The sequence below is a fragment of the Manis pentadactyla genome, chromosome 4 (genome assembly GCF_030020395.1).
Source record: "Manis pentadactyla isolate mManPen7 chromosome 4, mManPen7.hap1, whole genome shotgun sequence".
In the NCBI taxonomy this organism is placed as follows: Eukaryota; Metazoa; Chordata; class Mammalia; order Pholidota; family Manidae; genus Manis; species Manis pentadactyla.
Window position 1 is genome coordinate 21,427,445 of NC_080022.1, and position 26,896 is coordinate 21,454,340.

The 26,896-nt window shown below is 37.3% G+C and overlaps 1 protein-coding gene and 1 long non-coding RNA gene across 4 annotated transcripts in view; one reads left to right on the forward strand and one right to left on the reverse strand.

The window, feature by feature from the left end:
- The first annotated feature begins 279 nt into the window (after nucleotides 1-279).
- Nucleotides 280-26,154, forward strand: YTHDF2 (YTH N6-methyladenosine RNA binding protein F2). The gene is made up of 6 exons (XM_036915000.2): nucleotides 280-597; nucleotides 1,090-1,114; nucleotides 1,675-1,754; nucleotides 4,422-6,008; nucleotides 17,811-17,882; nucleotides 26,017-26,154. The coding sequence occupies exons 1-5, from the start codon at nucleotides 571-573 to the stop codon at nucleotides 17,844-17,846; spliced, it is 1,755 nt and encodes a 584-aa protein (XP_036770895.1). The 5' UTR covers nucleotides 280-570; the 3' UTR covers nucleotides 17,847-17,882; nucleotides 26,017-26,154.
- LOC118927140 (uncharacterized) overlaps nucleotides 5,696-26,896 on the reverse strand; it is a 31,909-nt gene continuing 10,708 nt past the window's right edge. For all 3 annotated transcript variants that reach the window (XR_008996941.1, XR_005030722.2, XR_008996942.1), the window contains one exon: nucleotides 5,696-5,834. This is a non-coding gene — a long non-coding RNA (uncharacterized LOC118927140). The remainder of the gene's footprint in view (nucleotides 5,835-26,896) is intronic.

Sequence of the window (26,896 nt, forward strand, 5' to 3'; positions counted from 1 at the left end):
TCGGAGGGACCCTTCCTCAACTGAGAAACCGGCTTTTGTGGGTTTTCTCAAGCTAAAGCTACTCCCTCCAGGTGTTAAGTCAAAACCTCGTGGTGAGACCCCGGCCGCTCCCATCCTCCTAGGCCCCAATGCCGAGGCGGTGGGGTGGGGAAGGCCGCGAGCGCCGTTTCCGCTCCTCCAGAGCGTCAGAGGGCGCTGTGGCGCCGCTTCTTCCTTCCCGCGGTCCTCCGCGCCGGGCCCCTTCCGCGTGGGTAAGTGAATGTGAGAGTCAGCGTCGCGCCGCGCGCGCCGTCCGCCTCCGCCTCTCGGCGCCCTTATTTCGGCTGCGAGGGGCGGGCGCGCGCGTAAAGGCATAGAGACGGGCGTTCAGCTCCCGGGCTAGAGCGTCGCCGAGTCGGAGCCGGAGCCCGAGCCGCGCGCTGTGTCTCCGCTTGCGTCCGCCGAAGCCCCCGAGTGTCAGGGACAAAAGCCGCCGCCGCGCCGCCTGCTCCCGCCGCCGGGGCACATCCGCCGCTGCCGCCGCCCTGAGGAGGATTCGCCGCCGTCGTCACCCGTGTGGATCCGAGAGTCATGTCGGCCAGCAGCCTCTTGGAGCAGGTACAGGCCCAGCCCGCATGCCTCGGCCATTGTGTGAGGCGAAAGGGAGCCCGACTAGGCCCGGGCCCGCCGCCCCCGGTCGGGCCGAGCCGAGGCGGTGCCTCTCGCGGGCCGGATTTCGGGCCTCTCAGGCCGGCCGCGCCCAGCGCCTCGCCCTCAGCCCGCTCTCGCCGCTTCTCCCCCGGCCTCGCAACCCCGCGCCGCGTTCCCTCCTCTCAGCGGACCTCGTTTTTCTTCCTTGTTTCCTTCCCCTTCCTCCAAACTCTGGTCCTCTCGCGCTGTTTCTGGCGCGTCCCCGCTTTTTTTCGCGGGCCCCGCCGGCCTAGGGCTTTTCCTTGCCTCTCATTTTCAGCCTCCTCCTCATCATCATTCCTGACGCCTCCCTTCAGGCCTGCTCCTTTATTCCCTTTTCGGGCCCAGCTTTAATTTGTCTTTCCTTTTTCATTTTTTCCTCGGACAACTTGCTGCTCGGCGACGTTTCTTCGCCTGCAGAGACCAAAAGGTCAAGGAAACAAAGGTGAGCCCAGCTCCGCGGGTGGCCCCGGGCCGGGGGCGCCGAGTAGTGGGGGCGGGGTCTCGAAGCGCCCCAGGGAGAGGACCTTTCGGAAGCCTCTTAGTTCGCAGGTGCCCCACACTTAATTCTTTGACCCTTTCGGTGTGTTCTTGCAGCTGGTGAACAGCTTTTTAGTGAACAAGGCGTAATTCATTAAGGGTGGGGGTGGATTCGGTTTTGAAAGGTCCCAGGTCCTTAGTTTCCTGCAGCTCTTAGAAGAAGGCCTTTGTTTTTCATCCTCGTGGATCACACTCTGGAAGTACTTACATGTGGTGGGGGAGGGGACGCGGGAGGGAATTGAAATCTAGAGGAGCCAATAAAATGACCTTTTTAGATCAACTTGCTCTGGGTGGAGGGGGACGTTTTCACTGACGAATATTCTCATCACTCATTTTTTATCCTTTTGAAATTCAAGCTTATTGCTCTGTTTAGTAAGGTTTTCTTCTGATTAGGAAAAATCTGATTGACTTGGTAGGTAGATTGTACTATTGTGAAGACTACTAATTTGAATTTTTTTCCTTTAGTACAAAATGGATCTGTACATCAAAAGGATGGATTAAATGATGATGATTTTGAGCCGTACTTGAGTCCGCAGGCGAGGCCCGTGAGTAGTTAACCATTTACATGCCTGATGAAAGGGTGTAGTATACCATTCTTTCTCTGCCTTATCAGTAAATGTCTTTTTCAGGGGATGACTTTCTTAATACCAGCCAAAGTGTTATAAAAAAGTTATTACAAATGTTACAGGCTGTTAAGATTCCCATCTCTACTGTCAGCAAACATACTGTGTTCTAAGATTGGTATTGATCACATTTTATAGTGTACTAACAGTAACATCTGTTTGAGTAATTCTTCCTTACCAAGAATGTAACAGTGCAAAACTTCAGAATACGTATAGCGTTAAATATTCTGAAATTTCCCTCTTAGGGAGATTGGATTCATATGTAATGGGAAAAACTAATGTAAAATCACCTGAATTTTATTCAGTGCTGTAAAATGAGTATCCAACTTTCCTCTGGTCACTAGGTAGTGAGTTCTTAGATTATTAGGTCTATTTTGGAGTTACAACAAAATCAGATCTTGTTTTTTGAATTGAGCTGTGTCTACATCTTATAGAGACCAACTTTGTGTACCTCTGGCTTCTCACTTAAGGGAGTTATAGGGTTTACAAAATGGAGTTAAAAGGAAGATAAAATAACTTTATCATAATGTGAAGAATGAGGCTTTTGCAGTGTACTGAATCTGCTAATGTGAAGGTTACTTGCATGTAGATTCATATATTAAAATGACCTGTGCATGTAGGAACTTGATTTAGCCGTTTTTTTTGTATTAATATCTTGAGTTCCAAAGACAATCACGAAGTTGTGGTTAATAATTATAACTCCCCAGACCAGTAAGGAAAGGAAAATTGATAATAACTTTTCCAGAACATCCTAAAAGATGAAGAAGCTTATGGGACCTTTGTAAAATTCTGAACATGACGTTAGTGCATGCCCACGTTTGGGCCTAATATTTTTAGATTTTTTTTTGGATCTAAAACTTTTAGACCCCTTATTAAAATAGTCTTCATTGAAAGTATAAAAAACCACTTAAGCAGGTGATTGGGAAAAAGTTTTCCCTGAAGACAACCAGTTAATCAGGAAAAGTAGGGAAGGAAGTAGAGGAATGAACTATTAATAGGTTCCTGCTACTGAAGTAGTTTGTTTACATAATTATTACAGGGAGAGTGAGAGCATTTAGAAACAATCCTAGGTCTTTCTTGTGAAACATTGTGTAATTGAGATTTTTGAGCTTAGGGGCATGTGGGAACTTGTTAAAGTTTAGGTATTCAGCTATATAATGGCATGATGTGGTACGTCCATTTGTTTCTTATTTTTCAAGCTAGAACTTAATCTTTAAAAAAATTGGGGGAAAAATTAAAATTTCCATTGAAAAGACAGATAACCTGAGAATTTTTGTCCTTTATAGTTTCTTGTCAAGAGTAATTCACCTACTTCCTAACCAAATTTTTCATTGCTTTATGTTGGAATAACTGTTCAATCTTAATTCATTGATTATAGACTGAATTTCTTATACATGATGGGTTTGGGTCTGTTAATATTTTAACACTGTCTTCAGGAAATACAGACTTCTCTTAAGCTTGAAGATACATTGAAAAGATTTTAGCTTTTTTCCTCCCCGCCCAGGAAAATGTTAAATTGGCGGAGAAAAGCACCATTTTACCAAGCCACAATAGTTGAAACATTTTTCAAGAGAGATGTTTTAGTTCCTAGAGAGGAATACCGGCTTTGGTAATACAAACTTAAGGCCTAGTGTAGTTCTTATCATACAGCTCTCTTAGGAACAAAACTTCCATTCACTAGTTAATGGATTCTTATATACCAGAGCTATTTTGAAAGTAGATGGTAAAGTACTCTCTATTTAGAGTTGTTTAGCTATATCTACATCTGTAGAGACCAATTTCATACCTCCAGCTTCTCATTTGTGGAACTATTTTGTGAGCTATAGGAATTATAAAAAATACTATTCACAAACTAAGATCAAGAATGACTGAGGTTTTTGCAATGTAACCTGGCTTCTGATGTTAAGACTATTTGCATATAAGTGTATATTTCTGGTTCTTGAGGATGATTCCTTATTGAAAGATGTGGACTAGTTTTAAAATTTCAGGAAGCCACTTTCCTTTCCAGGTTATAATTAAATGGTAGCATCTGTTGATGCTGCCAGATGGTTTGCCATGAGGCTAACACTATAAACTAGATGTAGAAACTTTATGGTTGATGAATGACTACACACATTTTTGGGATAGAACTTGAAATTTCCGGTTCTTTTGTTTTGTTGTTTACCTATTATAGTTTAAGTAGGACACTCTTTTCAATACTTCTCCATTCTGCCAAAATTCCCACTCCCTAAATTCAGAGATACTGTTTTTAGTAAAAGCATCATCTCATTACTTATGTAGAATAAGACTTAAACTATTGGTGAGGTGCTAGGTTTTCCCTTTTCTGAATTATAGTGCTAAAGTTTGATGCCCATATTAACTGTCAGTCCAAATGCTTAAACATTTTGATTACTATGCCAAAATCTCCTACCAGTGAATTTATGGGAAGAAACCATTTCAAGTGGTCACTCACTTTCTTTGTGGTAATGGCTGAATTATTTGAATTGTATGAATGATAGGCAGAGGAAAGCTCCTGATTGTTGTTTTTGTTTATTTCTCTATTTGGTTATTTTTCTGTTGTTTTGATTTGCCTTTTTTTTTCTTTCACAGAATAATGCCTATACTGCCATGTCAGATTCCTACTTACCCAGTTACTACAGTCCCTCCATTGGCTTCTCCTATTCTTTGGGTGAAGCTGCTTGGTCTACTGGGGGTGACACAGCCATGCCCTACCTAGCTTCTTATGGACAGCTGAGCAACGGAGAGCCTCACTTCCTACCAGATGCAATGTTTGGACAACCAGGAGCCCTAGGTAGCACTCCATTTCTTGGTCAGCATGGTTTTAATTTCTTTCCCAGTGGGATTGATTTCTCAGCTTGGGGAAATAACAGTTCTCAGGGACAGTCTACTCAGAGCTCTGGATATAGTAGCAATTATGCTTATGCACCTAGCTCCTTAGGTGGAGCCATGATTGATGGACAGTCAGCTTTTGCCAGTGAGACCCTCAATAAGGCTCCTGGCATGAACACTATAGACCAAGGGATGGCAGCACTGAAGTTGGGTAGCACAGAAGTTGCAAGCAATGTTCCAAAAGTTGTGGGTTCTGCTGTTGGTAGTGGGTCCATTACTAGTAACATTGTGGCTTCCAGTAGTTTGCCTCCAGCTACCATTGCTCCTCCAAAACCAGCATCTTGGGCTGATATTGCTAGCAAGCCTGCAAAACAGCAACCTAAGTTGAAGACCAAGAATGGCATTGCAGGATCAAGTCTTCCACCACCCCCAATAAAGCATAACATGGATATTGGAACTTGGGATAACAAGGGTCCTGTGGCAAAAGCCCCCTCACAGGCTTTGGTTCAGAATATAGGTCAACAACCAAACCAGGGGTCTCCCCAGCCTGTAGGTCAGCAGGCTAACAGTAGCCCACCAGTGGCTCAGGCATCAGTAGGGCAACAGACACAGCCATTGCCCCCACCTCCACCACAGCCTGCGCAGCTCTCAGTCCAGCAACAGGCAACTCAGCCAACCCGCTGGGTAGCACCTCGGAACCGTGGCAGTGGGTTTGGTCATAATGGGGTGGATGGTAATGGAGTAGGACAATCTCAGGCTGGATCTGGATCTGCTCCTTCAGAACCTCACCCAGTGTTGGAGAAGCTGCGGTCCATTAATAACTATAACCCCAAGGATTTTGACTGGAATCTGAAACATGGCCGGGTTTTCATCATTAAGAGCTACTCTGAGGACGATATCCACCGTTCTATTAAGTACAATATTTGGTGCAGCACAGAGCATGGTAACAAGAGACTGGATGCTGCTTATCGCTCCATGAACGGGAAAGGCCCCGTTTACTTACTTTTCAGTGTCAACGGCAGTGGACACTTTTGTGGCGTTGCAGAAATGAAATCTGCTGTGGACTACAACACATGTGCAGGTGTGTGGTCCCAGGACAAATGGAAGGGTCGTTTTGATGTCAGGTGGATTTTTGTGAAGGACGTTCCCAATAGCCAACTGCGACACATTCGCCTAGAGAACAACGAGAATAAACCGGTGACCAACTCCAGGGACACTCAGGAAGTGCCTCTGGAAAAGGCTAAGCAGGTGTTGAAAATCATAGCCAGCTACAAGCACACCACTTCCATTTTTGATGACTTCTCACACTATGAGAAACGCCAAGAGGAAGAAGAAAGTGTTAAAAAGGTAACCAGCTTGCCATTCTTAAGACTTACGGAAGGGGAAGGAACTAGAACAGGAGAGGTGTTACACTGAATCCTTTAAGGAAGTATAGTTGGTGTTACGACTTGAACCTTAGTGTGAAGGAATGTGGGAACAGTAATGGAGGACAGAAATGTGGGCTTAATCAGAAACAATGTAGAGAATCTGATTTATGTATGCAGAAAGAGGTGGAGAATGAGTCCAAAAAAAATTACAAAGGGAATAAATAGTTTAAGTGGTAGAGCCATGGATATTAAAGTAGGAAAAGATTGAGGCTGTTGCAGAGAAAAAGGTAAAAGTTCTGTTGGAATTAACTTTTGGCCTAGCTGGGGTACAGTGGTTATTTTTGAGTTGGTGTGTTGCCAAGGCCTGACATCACTTTTCTGCCTGTCTGACAACTGGCATTATTAGGAGTATGTTTTCCTTGCTCCTGTCTTTTGTAGTGTTTTGCTTAATTACATTTTCCAAAACCTTTCTTCCATTAGAAGAGGTAATTTTTTTTTAAGGTATAATTGATAAACAATCTCATCAAGGTTTCACATGAGCAACATTGTGGTTACTACATTCACCCATATTATCAAGTCCCCCCACCCCTACCCTATTGCAGTCACTGTCCATCAACATAGCAAGATGCTGTAGAGTCACTAGTTAGAAGCGGTGATGTTTATAAAACTTAGAAAACATAATAGAAAAGGCTGACCTTTTCCTCTTAACATTTTATTGAATTCCTGAAGAGTCACTTTCTCTTGGTTCCTCTGTAACAAGCAGGAGTCTCGGGCAGAGTGAGTGATGAGAATAGGCCCCAACTAAAGAGTTGAATTCATTTGAAAGAGTTGGTAATGCTTGGTCTGTGTGTGTGGAGTGAATATATTTAGGACCATAAGGGAATGACAAAATAACTGGTTGAGGCACAGCATGTATTACCTAGGACTTACATACATTTAAATATAGGAAGTAGGTGTAAAGATTGTGGGCAGAGAAAGATCTGTTTATACTGACTGAGAATCCGTAGCTTCAAATGTAAAATTAAAAACAAAACCTTAATAAGTTTATGAAAATATGTTCTTAAATCTGTCATGAATTCATAAGGATCTTAGATATTTAATTTAGTATCTGAGGCACTTCTTATGCCTCTATACAAAACTTAACTCCTTTGAGCAGTGGAAGGAAGGCTCTTTCGTAGATTCTCCACTTCATAACATGGAGTCAGAGGTGTATAGTTGTCCAACTAAAGCAAGATGGTTACCATCTTTTAGTGTTTACAGATAAATAAGCAATGGAAATAGACATGACAGTGATGCTAAAAGTATTGGGGATATAGAGCCAGGTTACTGAAAAATTCGCTGTCAACAAAAACTCTACTTTTTAGTCCTTTAAACTCCCCTCTTCTTTCCCCAAAGTTTAACAGTAACTTAAAATATGTCATAATCTTGTAGAAAAAGATAGTTTATTGATTATTTTTGCTAGACATCTGAAAGGCTCTCAAGATGTATTCACAGGCTCCTGTTTCTGGACGAATAAGGAAGGAGGCCGTGACCTTTTAGCAGCATTTAGTCGCATAGCAGATTATTAGATTTGAGGGGCATCCTAGTGCTGAGTTAAGCCATTGAAAACATGCATAGTATCTATCCTGTATTATGAATCTGCTTTCTTTCATCTGCAAAGTTCTGTCCTGCATCTTGTGATTAAAGGCAGGAAAACAAAGACAGGAATATTTTTAAGAATGTAAAGTGTAGGTAAAATAAATTTGTATGTGTTAGAACCAGTAGGGAAGCTAGGGTTTAAAAATGTAGTAGTAAATTTGAGGACTATTATATAAACTTTAAATCAAATCTGTGTTTGTATTAACAGTGAATGACAATTGATCTTCATAAGTAGGTGTAAGATACATTATGTTGGAATTGACCAGCCTTTTGCTGCTTTCATAGTGTAATAATAATCAAGATTTAGGGTGTTTATTAAGCTAACTAGTGAATAGTTCTTAAAATGTTTCCATAAATACTTTTGATGAATGAGTTTCCTAATTGTTCTCTGGCTGGTGAACAAACTACCAAAAATAGAAATAAAAGCTTTGATTATACCTGTGTTAGGTTACTTTTTAGTTTACCTTCTGTAAGAAGAGCCTGCTGGGGTTTCAGGAAGGTCTGTGTGATTGATTCTAAACCCAGTTACCATTTCAGAGTTTAGTATTGACTTACTCCTCAATTGCCCACTATTATCCTTAACATCCTTACGTAACTGACTGTAAAGCCAGTCTTTATTAGCTTTCCAAGACAAAACAAATTTCATGAGATTGGGACAGATAGGTCATTGCAGTAGACTCCCTTAGGTGGGATGTTTGTGTGTGCACCTTTGTATTATTTACAAGTTTGCGAAAAATCTTCATGCCAAATGGGCATGGTAACTCAATAAGTAGGGAAGTACTTAAACTGCATCCTGAAAATGATGTCACAGCTGTTCTAAAGTTCCATGATTGGGCATGTATCTTGGCAGAACACAGTGAATCAACTATAGCCATTTTTGCCTAAGTATTATTATGGACTTGTTCTGTCACATGATCTAATTCAGTATCATAGAACTTCAAGCTTTGAATCTTTTCTGGCTTGAAACTTCTGGAAAATTTAAGTGACCTCTTTGATACATGGTTTACTTTGTTCTGTGCTTCAGATACTGTTTTGTAACTTTTCTGCATTATTTAGAACCTTTCCCTAATTGTTAAATATTCTTCTGTGACATCACTTATGGTGGCTCCATAGTATTCTAAAATAGTTTTATTATAATTTGCCAATCCTTAATTGTTGAATATATCAGTTTTGTAATTTTTGCCAGCTAAAATAACACTATCCTTTGATATAAATACTGACTCACATCTGTCCTTTAGTGTTACTGCTGGATCAAAGGTTTCAAACTATAGGTAAAAATAAGAACAGCCTACTAGAAGGGATTAAGAACCAATTTTCTTAAAACCTAACCCAATGTTTGGCTCAATCAGGCACTTGGTAAATGATTTTTCTGAATAACTGGAAAGCTAATAGGGTGGTAAGACAGATTGATGTATAGGAGATGTGATTATAGTGACAACAGCTTAAGGTATATATTTTTAAATTTTTTGCTACTATTAAGTGAGAATAGTAGGATTCTCCTTAAATACTTCTAGAATTATTCTTACTTTCGAGCAGAAGGTCTTAAAATGGTGACATGGAGTGTGTTTGGACATTTAAAATTTTTGCTGTTCAAGAATTAAGAATTAATTCTAAGAATTTTGCTGTTCAAAAATTTATCTTTGAAAAATTATACTGTGTGCAAGACACTACAGAGAAACCAGGAGTGGATTGTGAGAGTGACTTACGTTAGTGACAGGTACAGTACAAAACAGAAAGCGTTTTCTCAGGATATGCACAGGGTGCCAATTTGGAAGCTTGAAGATTGCCTAACCCAGCCTGGGGTGTAGGTGGATTGATCATAGAGGAGTCCTGGAAGAAGTTCCCTCTGAGCTGAGCCACAAAAGATGTGTACAGGATAGCCAGAGGTGTTCTGGAAGGAACAGCCCAAATTGGTGCCACTGTATAGATAATAATTTTAAACAGAAATTCCGTACAGTTCAAGAACAAGTCTTAACTGGTATTAGTGGAATAGATTTCCAAAATGGGAAGATTGGAGATAAATGAGGAAAAGACAATTGAATGAGATGTTTATGTAACTAGTTTGATAGAGAAGGAATCTACTGAGACAAGTACAAAGTTGGCCTTAAAAAAAAAAAGGTACTAGAGTTTTAAAGAAGAGGTCTAATTTGAGTTAGGATGGAGGAGCTCTGTGACACAACTTTTGCATGGAAGGCAGTAGGAAGCTTGAATTAACGGTGAACTAGTATGTGGTAATAATAGATAACATTACTGAATATGTACAGATGACTTCTTCCCACCCTGTTTCATACATGTTATCTTATTTCTCATAACATGCCTTAATGTTTAGCAGAGTATTTAGCTTAGAAAATGCTTTAGAAAGGGATGTGATAGTTGTTCACAGATGCTTTTAAAGTCAGATTTATTTTCCATGGCCAGAAGGACACTAGAACCAATGCATAGAGGTTGAAGGGAATTTGGCTTTTTGGTTAGGGATGAAGATTTTTGTAAATAAAAGAAAGAATTTTATAGAAATACCAGGAGGGTTTCAATAAACAGACTAAAAGAACTTTTACTAGATATGTTATAGAGAAGATTCATACATGGCATAGTCTAGACTAGAGATACCAAGGATAAGAGAGGGTTAAGCTGGCCCAAGATAACATTTGAAGTTCTTAGGGAGCAATTGGTGCTACTCAACCATTCTTTTTTTAGGAAGGTTATTGTTTCTTTTCTGTCATTTCTGGACTAGATACTTAAACATATAGAAAATAAGGACTTGAGGGATAAAAAGATATGAATGACAGAGAGGATTGGTGGCCTCCCAGTGAATCTTAGTACAGATTAGGTATATAGGTAGTTGTTTTTTAATGTATTTACTGTGTAAGTATTAACGAAAAACTTACCTGTGATGTACTAAAAAGACTTCTTATTAAAGGAATATAGAAGTGATTAAGAGAAATGTTTCCTTTTTTAAAAAAAATCCAGTTTTCTTATAGTGTTGGCGCAAGTTTTTCTTTATAGGAAGGTTTTTTTTTTTTTCCACCCCTTATAGCCATCTTTTTCCTCCTAACCCTTAAATTTGGGTGTTTTAGTTCCTTGTTGAGAAATATTTGGAGTAATCACCTTGGCTCTATTGTTAATTTTAGAAAAAAATTAAACCCACCCAAGTTTAGTAGAAGTCAGAAAGGAAGAAAACATTAGTCAAATGTATTTTCTTATTAAATCTAAGCCATGGGGTATTGTTCTTTTCCATTTAGCATTTCCCTACTCCACTGTTTTAAATTGCCTCTTCAATTCTAGTAAGTGGGTATGTTTTTATCAGGATGGCAAACAAACTTTTTGTAAAATTCTAAGGCCGTTTCTGCCTACTTCAATCTTGCATATAAATCTGTCTGTCAAAAGAGTTGAGGAATTTGTTTGTATTACTCATCACCTTCCTTGCTTTTTAGCTAGATAAAATGCCTTTCTGTAGAGTCTCCTTAAAGACTAAAAGAGAATAGATGACACTGAATTTGGATCTCTTTGAACCCTGCACTTTGTGTCCATCTTTCAGCAAATGTTTGTGTTAATTGCTAGGATAGAACAGATAAAGCTCCATCTCTAACCATAGGAGCAGACTGTCAGGACAACAAAATGGATAGTATATGGAATAAGAGCTGTAATAGAGGAATGAAGAAATGTTTTGTTTTTCTGGAGAAGAGTAATAAATTGGGGGAAATTAGGGAGGCTTCATGGTAGAAATAGCATTTATTTGTACCATGTCAAATAGAATGAGTAATCACTCAAATGATAACAGTGCTTGGCACATAGTGCACATAAGTATTTAGCTATCTCATTAATGTATCATTCTTATATTTTGGATAAGGAAGCAGGCTCAGAGGTTTTTTGTATGTCTCATAGCTTATAAGTGGTGGAGTTGGAATTTCAGTGTTAAGTCCAGTGACGTGCTTGAGCTGGCTAATTGTGAGCCAACATTTTAGCTTTCAAGAATTTTAGCAAGCTGTTTGTTAATTACAGTCATTATTAAACAAATTACATAAACTTAAAATACATTGTATTAAAAGGTGTTTCTGTTTACATGCCTATTTACATTATAAACTACAGTTTATAGTATTATAAACTATAATTAAATTGCATAAACTTGGCATTGCTATTACCATTAAAGAAATACATTCAGGTTCATTACTAAAGGTGATTTACATCTATTTTATCAATATATAATATAATGTGCCATTGCATATCTCTTCTCAACCTGACATTCAGTGGTATCACATTTGTAGCTTGAAATCACCTTTTATTTACACTATGAAAATTGTCAAATGCAGTATACAAATCAGGACTTGATTTTTGTTGATTGTCTAAAGTGCTTAAAGTGGTTGAGAATATATTAATGCAGATTAAATCTAAGTGTGTCATGTCTCTACCTCTGACATATTTTGAATTAACACAAAAATCTGAGGAAATAATCTTACAGAATCTGGAAATTAATATCCAGCTTAGCAAAGAAGTTGCTCAAATCATTCATAAACCGAAGTTCTCACCTCTGTCTTTGTTGTTTCACTTTTGACTTAATAAATAAATGATAAATGAAAATATGTTGGAACTACACCCGGGAGGTATCTAGCCTCAAAGCCCATGGACCACTGTGTGATATATGGAGTTTGCCAGATAGAAAAGTAGTATGAAGCACATTCTAGAAAGAGGAGACAGCATGTTTATAAACATCTTATGAATGGTTTAGGGTATGTTTTCAGAATGAAAAGTTTAATGTGGAAAAGAATGGTAAGTAGTACAGCTGGAGAGGCTGGTTGGGCCTAGTATATGAAGGGCTTTGGATGTTTATTCTATACTTTTGTTTCAGTTGGATTGTAAGGGATGGTAGTTAATGTGGAGTGACAGCTTGGAGAATGGAAAGAATGAAATACTTGGTACTGATCTTGTTAGGATCTTCCATAGCCTTACTTTAATCCCCACACCAACTCTGGGAGGTAATATCCCATATTTATAGGTAGGGAAATGGAAATGCAGGTTAGCAACTTACCTAAACTCATCTGTTAAGTGAAGAGAGATAGGTGTAGGTGGCTCAGAGATCTAACAAGAGGCTTCCTTTCACAATAGTTTGAGAGAAAAAGACAATGAGAACTGGAACCAAGACTGAGGATAGGGAAGTTGGATTTGAAGAATGTGGTGGACATATTTGCTGACTAGTTATTCAGAAAAGATTAGAGAATATGAGATAAGCAACAGGCTAGGGTTTGGAAATGTATAGTCTTTTGGAAATGATGTTTGGGGTTCCCATGGGACAGTGGGATCTGGAGTTCAGAAGAGAGGTCCACTGATAGAAATTTGGAATTTCAATCCTTAGTGTATAGGTAAGAGCATGGAAGAGTTTAAGGTTGTTCAAGAATATCAGTAATAAACACAATGGCTGAAATTATTGAGCACTTTGTACAGTGTCCAGCATATAGCTGTCCTGAATACTTAACATATTTGTACATAAGTTCTCATTTAATTCCGTACCTCTAAAGTAGATGTAGTTATCTCACTTTTACAGGTGAAGACACTGAAGCACAGAAAAAAGTAAACTGCAAAGTTACACAAGCTAAGAAAGCAGAGCTGGTGTTCTCACTTTTGCAGTGGGGTTATAGAGCCAACATGCAGTGAGAGAAGTGAGCCAAAGAAAGAACATTCAGAAATAACAAAACTTAAAGGATGGGTTAAAGAGGGAGTAATCTGAGCTTTAGAAAGAGAACAAAGGAAAGGACTTTATCTTGAATAGAGTTTCAAGCAGTGGGGTATAATCAACTTATTTCAGAGACTGCAGAGAGGTAGCAGATGAATACTGCAAATGCCAATGGCTGTTTGTTGAATTAAAGTAGCATGAGAGTGCTTTGTTAAGAGGTTTGAAGATTTTGGTTTCCCACACATCATTCAACAGACTGCATTCCTTGTTTCTGTATTGTTTCTACCCCTGTCCACCTGCAACGTCTTCCAAGCGGTTTGCTCCAAACCTCAAAGAGGTTTAGTGAAGTAAGACCAGCTTTTATTTAGTTAGTATGAATTGTTTTTGGTAAATTTAGATTGTAAAAAAATGTCTGAAATACAAGTGGGTACTAAAAACGGCAGTGTTCAGTTTTTGATTTGGCTAAAGATTGATCCAGAGGGCACTGCCATTTTTCCACACTTAAACATTTTGGGATAATGGATAGTTAGTGATTCTAGAATCATTCATTATTTACTCTGATAGTTTAAACCAAGAATTACTCAGGTGTGAGCCATTCTGCTTACCTGCCAGAAGTAAAGATAAGTCCTGTAACAGTTTTCAAACTTTTAAGCACTGGAATTGTCCCCTCCCTCAACAACCTTACTGAGAACCCCCACAAATTGCTAAATTTACATGCTCAGTTTCTTCCCCAGGTCTCTGAAGCATCTCTCCTTATGAAGCATAATTTGGACGGTTCATTGGATGACACGAAGTTTTTAAAATGGATGAATGGTGCATAGAGGTTGGGGTGGGGTGGTCTGTTTTGAAATTGAAATGTAAAGCTTCTGCATCTTCAGCTTTTCATTTAGGTGTGTTGGTTTGTTTATTGGGGGCGGGCAGGGCTAGAAGACATATAAGTCACAGGAAATGGGAATCTACAGCATTGGCTTTGACTGCCTTAGTTTAAGGGACAGTACAACAAAGAACTGTTAACTGCAGCTGTTCAGGGGTTGCGTGTTCCCCGAATTAGGGTAAACAGAAGTGAGCTGTTCTTCACCATTGAATCCTGCAAGTCTGCAAAATGATCGAGAAAGGCAGGCTGAGTTTTGTGGCTCAGGTCATCCTTTCTGCCTTTCTCCTCCACAGAAGCAGAAGATTTAGTTCAAATGTGCATGCTGCTGCCACCTCCTCCAGACCAAATTCTTCTTGTTGTAACAACTAGCTGAATAAATAGGTCCCTAGTGCTTTTCATCCCTTACTGAATAAAAAATCCCTAACTGAACTGACTTAACTTTAGTTAAGGGGAGAAGATGTCAAGTAATTATGAGGTATCATAAACAGTATAGGACAGTATATTAAAGTGCTATTTTACAGTGCAGAGGAAAAGTATAGCAAGACCAATTAGGACTAGAGTCAAACATTTTTCTGGAAGACTGGATTTGAATTGGGTCTGGAAGGATGGATAGGAAATGATAGTGGAAAGGTGAAGAAAGAAAATGGCTAAATAAATCCCCAAGTTTGAGTTGTTGGATATTGAGGGGTTAGGGAAGAGGCAGGCAGTTATTCTCTCCAACTCATTTGCATTTACTGCTGTGGTAGTTACTGGTGGTTCTTAGAAGATATTTAGTACTCTACGTATGTCCAAGTTAAAAACCTGGTCTTACACCGCTTGTGCAATCCATGAAGCCATTTAGAGGAGATAGACTTACATAAGCTTTAGAGTTAACACGATCACGTCTTTGGTAATCAGGTTGTGGATAGCATATAGAACTTTCAATGTATTTGCATGTTTAAAAAAATTACGTGTGCAAATGTTTTGTTAATTGTGAATTCTGCCTTTGCATTTTTTTAAATATAAAATATAGTTAGGCTCTACCAAATTATAAAAAGTGTAGAAAAATGAAAGAAAAATAACCCACAAATCCTCTTGGTGAGAAAAAAAATAACTTATTTTTGGCATTTTTCCGTCTCATCTTTACCTACACAAGTGGTTTATGCAGTTATAATCATTCTGTATAGTATTTTATCCTGATTTTTTTCCCTAACTACTTGAGGTGCTTACCTGTATTTAGCCATCTTTTTGGACATTTATGTTTTAGGCACTTTTCATATTTTATCACTGATCCCTTGTGTAGTAATCCGGTAGAATAGTTAAGATTATGTTCATTTTATAGTTACAGAACTGAAACTCAAAGAGCAATAACTTTTTTTAAAATTTTTTATTAAGGTATTATTGATATACACTCTTATGAAGGTTTCACATGAAAAAACAATGTAGTTAATACATTTACCCATATTATCAAGTCCCCACCCATACCCCATTGCAGTCACTGTCCATCAGTGCAGCAGGATGCCACAGATTCACTGTTTGCCTTTTCTGTGCTACACTGTTTTCCCGTGATCCCTCACACCATGTGTACTAAACATAATACCCCTCAATCCCCTTCTCCCTCCCTCCCCACCCACCCTCCCACACCCCTCCCCTTTGGTAACCACTAGTCATTCTTGGAGTCTGAGTCTGCTGCCATTTTGTTCCTTCAGTTTAAAAAGCAATAACTTTTTAAAGATTGCTAGCTAAGTTGTAGAAGAGCTGGAATTTGTTTTGCCCCAAGGCTTTTTTTGTTTACATCTTGCTGCATTATCATATTTATTATTTAAAAGAGCTAAAAATAATGTTTATCTTCTGATGCCTTATAGCCAGTTACCACTCTGTGGGTATAGGAGGAGAACATAATTAATTGAAATATAAACTTTTATTTAAACTCGGTTTTAATCTTCTCTCATCACTTTACCTAATGTTGTGAAAGTTGCTGCCATTGATAGCAGGAATAAGAGGAAAAAAATGGTTCTGAATATAGTGTAATCTGAAAGATTATAAAATTGAGTGGGAAGGTTTTAGTCTACCCCACTCTTAATTTTGAACACAAACTGCAAGATCACTTCAGTGGCAGAACTAGTACCTAGACAAGTTCTTGGGTAATTCAGTCATTTATGACAAACGTTAGTTTACTTGGAGCCATGATCCTGAGAAGAGATGGGAAAAGGGAAGCAGGGTGGATACGGGTGATTGCTTCAGAAACTCCAAAAAAGAGGGTAAGAACCATTTAAAACTTTGAGTCATCTAAAAAGTATTTGCAAAAATAATTGGGCTCTATCCCCAGACTTATTAAACTAGAATTTTACTTAGTAAGCTCCCAAGATATGGAGAAATTGATTGAAGAGAAGTTTGTACAAGTTACCATCTGGGAATACTTACAGTGCAGGTTCTTTCCCCACCTCATCTACTGAATGAGCATCTTTGGAGGTGAGCCTTTGGAATCTGCATGTTATTAGCTTTATAGATGATTCTTTTGTATGTAAAGTTTGAGAACTATTATTGTATATTAACTATACTTCAGTTAAAAAAATATTTCAACAAAAGCAGTTTGAGAACTACTGGGTTTTATATGTCTTAGTGTTTTGTGTACCCCCAAACTCAAATTCCTCATGTTTATTTTTCCTGTAAATTTGTTTTCCAAAGTTTCTTCCTTTGTACTGTAGACCTGTGTAGGATCCACACACCCCTCCCCACCCAATTACTTGCTAGTCTCAAGATTTTTCTTTAGAAACATTAGAATTCACTTGTGTCTGATAAGCCTGGCTGTACTTTTCGATACTGTGGCCTACCTTAAGACTGAAAGGGTCTTTTGAATAGTTTGCCCATTTTTCATCAGCTATCAGTATTATTAGCCTCTAGTGAATTCTTTTTGTCCATTAAAAGGTAGTGATGTCTTTGGCTTAATATTCTACACATGTAACTTTGTTATAATATACTCTTTAGAGGCAATATGACTACTTCTAAGAGGCATAAATGTTTTAAGTTTTATATTTAGTATTCCTTTTATTGTATCCTTTTGTGAACACATTAATTTTTTTTTATAGAGAGGTAATTTTAAGATAAAAGATTTAGTGGCCACTGGAAGTCACCTAAACTAAGATGTTAAAAGCTGAGTTTTAAAGGTAATCAGTTTTTTGGAATGTGGGAAAGGATTCTGTTAAGTATATTACATAAGGTGGACCTTTATAAATAAATAGTTGATATTATCAATAGAACATGAATCTTAGATTCTGTGGTCTTGTGAACATACGTCTAGTAATGCAAAGGCTAAGGGCTCTAGAATACCTGGTATCATATCTGTCACTATTACTGATTTGACCAAGTAAAATTCTCTGAGCCTTAGTATTTGAAGAATAGAGAAAATACCTTAGGTTGTTAGGATTAAATATATAAATGAAGTGTTTACATAGAGGTCTTTCACAAATGATTATTGTGATCCATAATCTCAGGCTTATATATATGTGTGTGTGTCTGTATGTACACCCATATACACATAAATATACACACAGTTTAGTTTAACATTAAATTCTTCAATAATTTTTGGCATAGTGCTTAATAGTGCTACTTGGTTTTCATTTTAGGGTCCAACCCTTAGACTGAAGAGGGCACAAGAGTGAAAGAGAAGTCAGTTAAGAGGCTGTGGCAAAGTCCAGGTGAGAGATGACAGTAGTTTGGACTAGAGAGGTATTAATGGAGCTGTTGGGGATGATTGGGAATTTTTGGAGGTGGAGCTGGTGGAGAAATAGAAAGTATATTCTAATGATTGCTTCATTTTTTCTAATTTATCTCTCAAATGCAGAATATACTTAGGTTGGGAGTAGGGATTTGACAGGCTGTTAAAACTGTGCTGGTTTAATTGTATTCTGAAGTGTTTTGAGGGGTTGGTTTTATTGTGAAATTAGGTTTGATTCGAATGTAGTTCTTCTGGAGAGCCAAGGAGTGATTCAGAGAATAGTCAACAAACCATTTCACTCGGTTTGGAACTAGTGTTTTTTAATTTATTCTTAGTTAAGCTGAAAAATTTTAATGTACCTGTTTATCTTGTCCTTTGTTCTGTTACTAGTCAGATTTATTATTCAGATACTGAGAATAGTGGATTATCCAGACTTTTTACATCTGACCCTTTTGGTGACAAGTATATAGGAGTTCAGCTACTAATTGATTCGCAGTCTTGGAAAATAATTTGATAATAAGAAAGGTTATTAATTCATTAACTTCCTCTTGGTGCTTCTACTTCCATTCCCAGAAATTCATGCCAACTATATGTCTGTTTCTGCATCTAGAAAAACTCAAAAGGGGGATGAGAATATAGAAGATATTTTTAATGAAATATTACAGCCTTTCATTAAATTGGAAAACTGTTCACTCACTTGTGGGAGGCAGAGTATTATGTATAACTCTTTCTGCCATTAGACTCATTTAACTCTTACTCACAACATTGAAGACTACAGAGATTGATTTCATAAACCATATAAAGCAATGAGTGATTATCACATTTTTTTCTGTGTAAACATTCTTTTTAGGAATTTGTGTTTTCTATCAAGGCCTATGGAGACATAGGGAAAAATAGTTGAGGGCTGTGTAATTTAATTTTGGGGGAGAGGGGATCTAAACATCAAATTTTAAAGTTAATAAAATTGTACCCAACAGATAAACATAAATATATCTCAGTAATGTTTTTGTGACCCACTTAAAAGTTGAGGGAGGTAGTAGAAATGAGAAAGGATATTAAGCTTAAAAAGAGGAAAAACAGGCAGAGACCTATATGTATTATAGGAAGATTTCAAATATGCAGACTTTAACATTGTCATCTTGTGGCTCTTAGGATATTTCCTGTAGAGACAAGTTTTGTATTTTATAGATGTAAAGTAGGGAGGGTGGATAGTTGTGGATATTTAAGTGACAGATCAGACATTGAGGGCTAGAAACTTCTGGTTTATAGTTTCTTAATCTCTTTAAATTTATCTTTCTTAAGATTGTTTCTTTAGTCTCCTTCTTTTTTTAGATTGTGGGGTGATTTAAGGATTAGGATGAATAGTCCAGTGGGAATTTTGAGATTGGGTGTAAATTCAGTAAAATCTTGGCTCTGCTGTTTTCCTCTACTCTATTTATTACCATCACAGTATCATCAAGCTCTAGAAATGCACCATTCTTTTCTTGGGCTATTTTCTGGTTAACCTGGGACTTCATAATTAATTTTGTGTTTATGCTTGAGGATCTTATGTTTACCTCTTTGTATCTATGGACGGCTAACCTGTGGCAAGAGCTTGATCTGGACTGGCTACTTTAGCCTGTTCCTGCTGCAGATCTAACAGCAACTGCATCACATGTGGCTCTAGGAGCACTAGATTAAAAAGTGGTATATGTAGGCTCCACATGACACCACCATGGGGGAAAACCAAGTTGCCCCACCATTTATCTGTCCTTTTCCCTTTATTGTAAAACCTTCATTATTCTCCTGTTTCCCTTTACCTCATTAGATATTACTAGGGTAGAGCTGGTTGATTATGAATGTCAATAAATGCAGCTGACTTATAATCAAAGCCCTTTGACCATAAATTGTCACATAATTTAGTGGAAATCATTCCCTGTAGTAATAGGGAATAGAAAAGTGGCAGAAAACTGTTTTAAACCTAAAGATGTTGTATTTAATGTCCAAAAGTGGCTAAAAATAATGGTCCTTGTGTTGGAAACCTCTGTGTTGTCTTTATTCTAAAAAAACTTGTAAAAAGCTGCTAGGCAGACTTTCTTTTTTTTTTTTCTTCTTTTTTTCTTTTGGTATCATTAATCTACAATTACATGAGGAACATTATGGTTACTAGACTCCCCCCATCACCAAGTTCCCCCCACATGCTCCATTACAGTCATTGTCCATCAGTATAGTAAGATGCTGTAGAATCACTACTTGTCTTCTCTGTTGTACAGCCCTCCCTGTGCCCCTCCCCCCCACATACATTATACATGCTAATCATAATGCCCCCTTTCTTCCCCCCCTTATCCCTCCCTTCCCACCCATCCTCCCCAGTCCCTTTCTTTCCCTTTGGTAACTGTTAGTCCATTCTTGGGTTCTGTGAGTCTTCTGCTGTTTCGCTCCTTCAGTTTTTTCTTTGTTCTTATACTCCACAGATAAGTGAAATCATTTGATACTTGTCTTTCTCTGCCTGGCATATTTCACTGAGCATAATACCCTCTAGCTCCATCCATGTTGTTGCAAATGGTAGGATTTGTTTATTTCTTACGGCTGAATAATATTCCATTGTGTATATGTACCACATCTTTATTCATCTACTGATGGACACTTAGGTTGCTTCCATTTCTTGGCTATTGTAAATAGTGCTGCGATAAACATAGGGGTGCATATGTCTTTTTCAAACTGGGCTGCTGCATTCTTAGGGTAAATTCCTAGGAGTGGAATTCCTGGGTCAAATGGTATTTCTATTTTTAGTTTTTTGAGGAACATACTGCTTTCCACAATGGTTGAACTAATTTACATTCCCACCAGCAGGGTTGGAGGGTTCCCCTTTCTCCACGTCCTCGCCAACGTTTGTTGTTGTTTGTCTTTTGGATGGTGGCGATCCTTACTGGTGTGAGGTGATACCTCATTGTGGTTTTAATGTGTATTCCTCTGATGACTAGTGATACGGAGCATCTTTTTATGTGCCTGTTGGCCATCTGAATTTCATTGGAGAAGTGTCTGTTCAGCTCCTCTGACCATTTTTTGATTGGATTATTTGCTTTTTGTTTGTTGAGGTGCGTGAGCTCTTTATATATTTTGGATGTCAACCCTTTACTGGGTCTGTCATTTATGAATATATTCTCCCATACTGTAGGATGCCTTTTTGTTCTATTGGTGGTGTCCTTTGCTGTACAGAAGCTTTTCAGTTTGATGTAGTCCCACTTGTTCATTTTTGCTTTTGTTTCCCTTTAGGCAGACTTTCTTTTTTGCTAAAGTATCCTTGTATTTGATGACCTTTAGTATAGATCTGAGGAAATAAACACATTTCCAGGTTTCATGAATTGTTAAGTTAACTTTTTAGTGCAACCAGTTTTTGCAGAAGGATTAATTGAAAATGAATCCCCCTCCATGTGTTAACTTTTTATTTTGGAATAGACTAGTACAAAGAACTTATATATACTCTTCACCCAGATGTATTAATGTAATATTTTGCCAGATTTGCTTTGTCATTTCTTTTTGGAGATTTGTGTACAGTTTTTTTCTGAACCACTTGCGTAAATTCCCTTCTCCCCTAAATATATTGCTATGAAGGAACCAAGTGCAAGAATGTGCACTTCAAACAACAAAGTAGTATCAAAATCAGGAAATTTAGCATTGACTCAATACTGTAATCTATAGATCTTACTCATTTTACCAGTTGTCTTGTCCTTGGTAGCATTTTTTTTTTTGTGGTCCAGGTTCTGGTCTAGGATCTTTTATTCTTCATGTTTTTTTGGTGTCTTTAAATCTGCAGTGGTTACACACCAGTTAGCATTTCTGAAGAGTATATGCTATTTATTTTTGTAGAAATGTCCCTCAACTTGTCTTTAGATTTCCTCATTATGTACTTTCAGATTATGTTTCTCTGGCAGGAATACTTCGTAAGTGATTTTGTATCCTCGATACAAAATCACTTACGAAGTATTCCTGCCAAAGTTATATGATGTCTGTTTATGTCATTATTGGGAAAATTAACTTTGATCACCTTTTTAAGGTATTTACCAGGTTCTCCTTTTCTAAAGCTATTTTCCTCTTAATTGGGAAAGTAGTTGAGAATCTATAAATGTCTTGTTCTTCATCAAGTTTTCACCCTTTAGTTTTAGTATCCATTGCTAATTCTTGTCTAGTTCAGGTATTCCTATGATAGTTGTTCACTTATCATTAAGGTTATGTAAGGCTCAAATTGTCACAGACTTGGGCAGTGGGAGGCCCTTCCAGCAGGATCCTACTAACTCCTGCCTCCAATTTTTTACTTTTCTAAAATGAAAATAATGTTTTTTTAAAAAAACAGGTCAGTACTTAAAGTCGAATGAATCATTTACAGTTTTTTTATTGGTGCCAAATTCACTTAGTTTACTTTTCAAGGTAGTATAATGTGAATGCTTAAGTATCTTTATAATTTCTGGAAAGATAGATGTTATCTTTATTTTTGTAAATCTATAAGCTTATTTTTTATGTATACATCAAAACTTTATTTGGAAATAGAGCAATTTATTCAGCTAGCCAAAATGTGTCAATGTGATGATGCTTTCTGGATGTTGTTCAGGAGATGAAGGCAGCAAATGCCATTTACTTGTATATAATTTGCATAATTTAAAATAATACAGGTTTATATTAGGATACAGATACTTGCCTTCTTGGTATCATTGTGTAGTTGAGATTCAGGAATTATTTTATGTTGTAGGGCAAAATTGAACACATTTATTTGTGGGACTTAGCACATTAGAAAGAGAAACAGACTGTTTAAAAGATGAGGTAATGCAATAAGTGCCAAGTTTACACAGTGCTGTTTTTAATTAATACTGTAAATGCTGTCATTAAGTATGCTGATGAACTTATATATATAGTGTATTTCTTAAGGGAAACATGGATTTGGCAAAGTCTAGGTTTTCTAGTTTAGTGGTATAGTTTGGGGCACATAAGTTTATTTGTATTCCTGAGCTACATTACATTAAAATAAGATAATAGGCAGAATTTCTCCCCCAGTTTTATTGAGATAGAATTGACGTAAAACATGAGTTTAAGGTATACAACATAATTATTGATATGTGTATATGTTGAGAAGTGATTACCACAATAAATGTGGTTAACATCCATCACCTCAACATAGTTAGAATTTTTTTTTCTTGTGAAGAGAATCAGTTTTATTTAAAAAGTCAATTGTAGCCTCTTAACCCACAGCTAAACTCATAGCTTGTCAGATTACTTGAAGACCAGTTCTTTGTTTTCTAGAAGCATTGATGGAGTTGACTAATTTTTCATGAAACAAGACAAATGCACTTTAATTTTCAATTGTGGTTGCGTATTTAGGAGGGCATTGAAAGCTGCAGTGGTTAAGGAAGTCTCAAAGAAGGAAGAGGTTTTGAACTGTACCTTGAAGGCCAGAAGGCCAGACATTCTTGGCTTAAAGAATAATAAAAGCATAGGAATGAGATTTAATGAAGAAACATACTGAAGAGTCCACATTTACTGAAGCAAAAGGTAAATTTTGATCAGTAGTAGAAGAGGTTAGATAAGTGGTATCCATCCAAATTAAAGACAAAACCAGGTAGACGAGTTTCAAATTGATATGAGCATCAGAGTGCTTTTTAATGTTAGACTATGGTCAGCTCTAGAGATTTTAAAAAATAAGCAGTTTTCCTACTTATAAACAATATATTCATTATATAGAAGGGGAAACAAAGGTGTGGGACGTGTTAGTACCACAGCCCAGGAGTATCAAAAGTTTTGAGGTCTCTCTTATATTGGACTGAATTTTTCTTATTCTTCAATTGAATTTGATTTCCAGAGATAGAATTGTATGAGTAAGTTACTTTATTAAATTTATTTTACTAAATTTCATATTTCAAAATGACTTACTAAAAAAATAATATCCCAGATCTTGGTATGTTAGTGAGTTTATATTTGAATTCCAGGTATGAGAAGTGAGATGTCACAAAAAGATAACTGCTCTTTGTGAATCAATAATATACTGTTTTGTATATCCATGGACTAATTTAGCGGTAGGATAATCAGTTTATGACAAAGTCTCACTTAAACTCGTTGACTTTTACATAAATACAACACCATGGTGTAAAAAAAAAAAAAAAAAGTCTTTATAGCCCTAGGTTTGAGTCTTGGTTTTATTTTGTTAGATCACCTCGGTCATGTAAGTTTTGAGCTTTAGTTTTCTTTAAAACAGGAATAATACAGCCTTTGTAGGATGGTTAAAGATCATTTTTATGTACAGTGTCTGGAACATGGAAGCCCATAAGTCATAATTGCTATTTTTTTGGTAGGAATCATATTTAATTTCAGAAACATAGTTACCATAGGGTAATGGGAACAGATGACTTACTCAAGTAAATTGGTGAATCAAGTGTGAGTTCAGTGCTACTATAATCATTTTGCTTTTAAAATTGAGGCATGTATCATATCGAATTTACCGAGTATCATAATTCCTCCAAGTGGTAAAGATACCTCAAGACAAATGCTGGGCATAGAAGCCACAGGGCATAAATCTGCAAAGAAGTAAAAAGCTAACCTTTTCAAACAATATGGCTTCTCTCTCACTTACCAACTTTACATTTCCCTGTATGGCCCTGGAAGATGACTGGTTAGCCAGAGACGGGTAAGATTCCTCAAGGGAGGAACAATCTAAGACAGGCACAGTCGCAGGGGGGTCATCAGGTGAGAAACTGGGGATCAACAGAGGTGAGGCTTAGAACCTCACCCCCCCCTGTTTTGAGAGAAATCTTCTGCATCCGTGGATGTTTTATTGCCCTTGTCTAGCTTGGATTAACACACAGTCTACAGGCACACACCTGATCATCTACATTTGCTCTCTTACAACACTAAACTAAGTTTTCTACCTTTATCTTACATCTACCTACCACTTCAGCATTTTATTAAAAAAAAAAAAAATAATAATAATAATGATAAAGGGAGAAATGTGGGATCCACATATAAATCAAGTATAAAAATCAAACGAATATTCATATTTGACCTGATTGTTTATAGTTCATAATGCGTGATCAAAACCAAAAGTTTCTGTGATGACTGCCCTTGTACTGTTCACCATGTAAGAACTTATTCACTATGTAAGAATTTGTTCACCTTGTAAGAACTTGTTTGTTATGCTTCAGAAGATTGGAGACTGACGAGAATTAGGCTTGGGGTGAATTAATGATTGTGCATTGAGCATTGACTCCCCTATACAGAATTCTGTTGTTGTTAACCATTTGATCAATAAATATGAGAGATGCCCTCTCAAAAAAAAAAAAACTGCTGATTAAAAGTTTTTGGAGAACCATAAAAAAAAAAAAATTGAGGCATGTAGATTGAGTTGTATTTTTAAAAATTCCAGTACATGAGGTAATATGTGAAATGGAAAGCTGTTTAGGATAAATTTCTGAGAAGATCATAAAGAATAATTCTAAAAAAGAAACGACCATTTAGATTTATTTCAGGAAAATCTCAAAATACTGTAGTCACTTTTCAAAATCCAGCTCTTAAATAGATTTTAAGTTCTCTTTAGGGGAAGAGGATAATTTTCTTGCTCACTATGGACTAAGAGCTTTTTATATATCATCTTATTAATTCTCAGGCAGCTTTGTGAGATACATAACCTTATATTACAAAAAAGGACATTGAGGTATATGATTATGTCTAAGACCTTGGGACTAGTATGGGGTGACTCTAGTACTGTTAGTTTATTGTTTTTTTTCTTTAGTGTTCTATTTATATGTGCTGCTTCCCTTCCTCAGGCTATTGATGTTTGTTTGGGTTAATTTCGTTAGGCCGTAATTTTGGGGGACTGACAAATATTCACCTAAACGGATTATAATAAAACAAATCTGTTTAGTCATATAAGAAACTTTAAACACAAAAACAATTGTATATTAATTTGGATGCTTGAGTGTTACTACTTTGAAAATGTAAGAAGTAAAAGTTGTTTTTTATTTGTGGGTAATGTTCTGTCTAGCACACATAGTCAAATGTCTATTGAGTTATTCTGTGAAATTTTAATTCTTAAGTAAGCATGTTCAGATAAGTTTTGACTAACTATCTCAATCTTTTTTTCACCTCTGTAGGAACGTCAAGGTCGTGGGAAATAGAAGGCAGTTCTGCACAGACTGCAGCAACGGTTGCGTCTGCACATCCTAAGAGGAAAAATATGACCTTCAAGAGAATTAGGACATTTTTCTTAATTTCATTGACTTCAGAGACGATTGCAGACTTGCAGTTTAAGTATTGGAATTTCACAAAAGACATAGGACTTAACTGGAAAATGAAAAAAAAAAGAAAAAGAAAAAAAAACTAAACAAAAAATCCCTCTAGGTAGTTTAGGTGAAAAATGTCCCTTTTATTTTGGCTTTGGTTGTGATTTCAGAGCATAATGCTTTGGGTTTGTTTTTTTTTTTTGTCTTTTTATTAATGTTTTTCGGATTTTAAAGTCCGTAAGTGCATACAGTTTTCTCTAATTTTTAAACCCTTTCCTCCCCCCATTTTGACATTTGCACTTGGAGAACACTTGAGTTTCGAAGGTTTTGGGCCTCCACCCCAGAAAGTGGGAATTTGATTTTTCCCTTCCGAACTGGAAGAACATTTTTATGAAGAATTTTTGTCTTGGAGAATTTGACAGTGTTACCCAAGGTTGTGTCTTTAAGGGTGGTTCATTTTCTATGACCCTTTGTTACTCAAAGCAAAGTACTAGGAGTCCTAAGAAATGTTCTGTTCTTGTACATTATGCTGATTAAGTCAGGATTAATTTGATTTCAAAGCTGAGAACGGTGGTAAAAACTTGTTTACAGAAATGCATTTTGGAAGAGAGAAATATTGTAAAACGTGTAGTGAATGTTTCTTCAGTTTCTTGTTCGGCCAATGAGGAAAGGGCATTGCCTTTCTTTTTACCATTAATCACTTCTCAATAAACATGAGATCCTGTTGAGCATCACTTCTAGTACCATTTAT

Bases quoted from the DNA above. Each gene is read 5' to 3' on its own strand.
- YTHDF2 (XM_036915000.2), top strand. From the start codon at position 571: ATGTCGGCCAGCAGCCTCTTGGAGCAG. The intron at 1,115-1,674 runs GTGAGCCCAGCT...TTTTTCCTTTAG, and splicing joins AAAAGGTCAAGGAAACAAAG to TACAAAATGGATCTGTACAT. The intron at 6,009-17,810 runs GTAACCAGCTTG...TTTTCATTTTAG, and splicing joins AAGAAGAAAGTGTTAAAAAG to GGTCCAACCCTTAGACTGAA.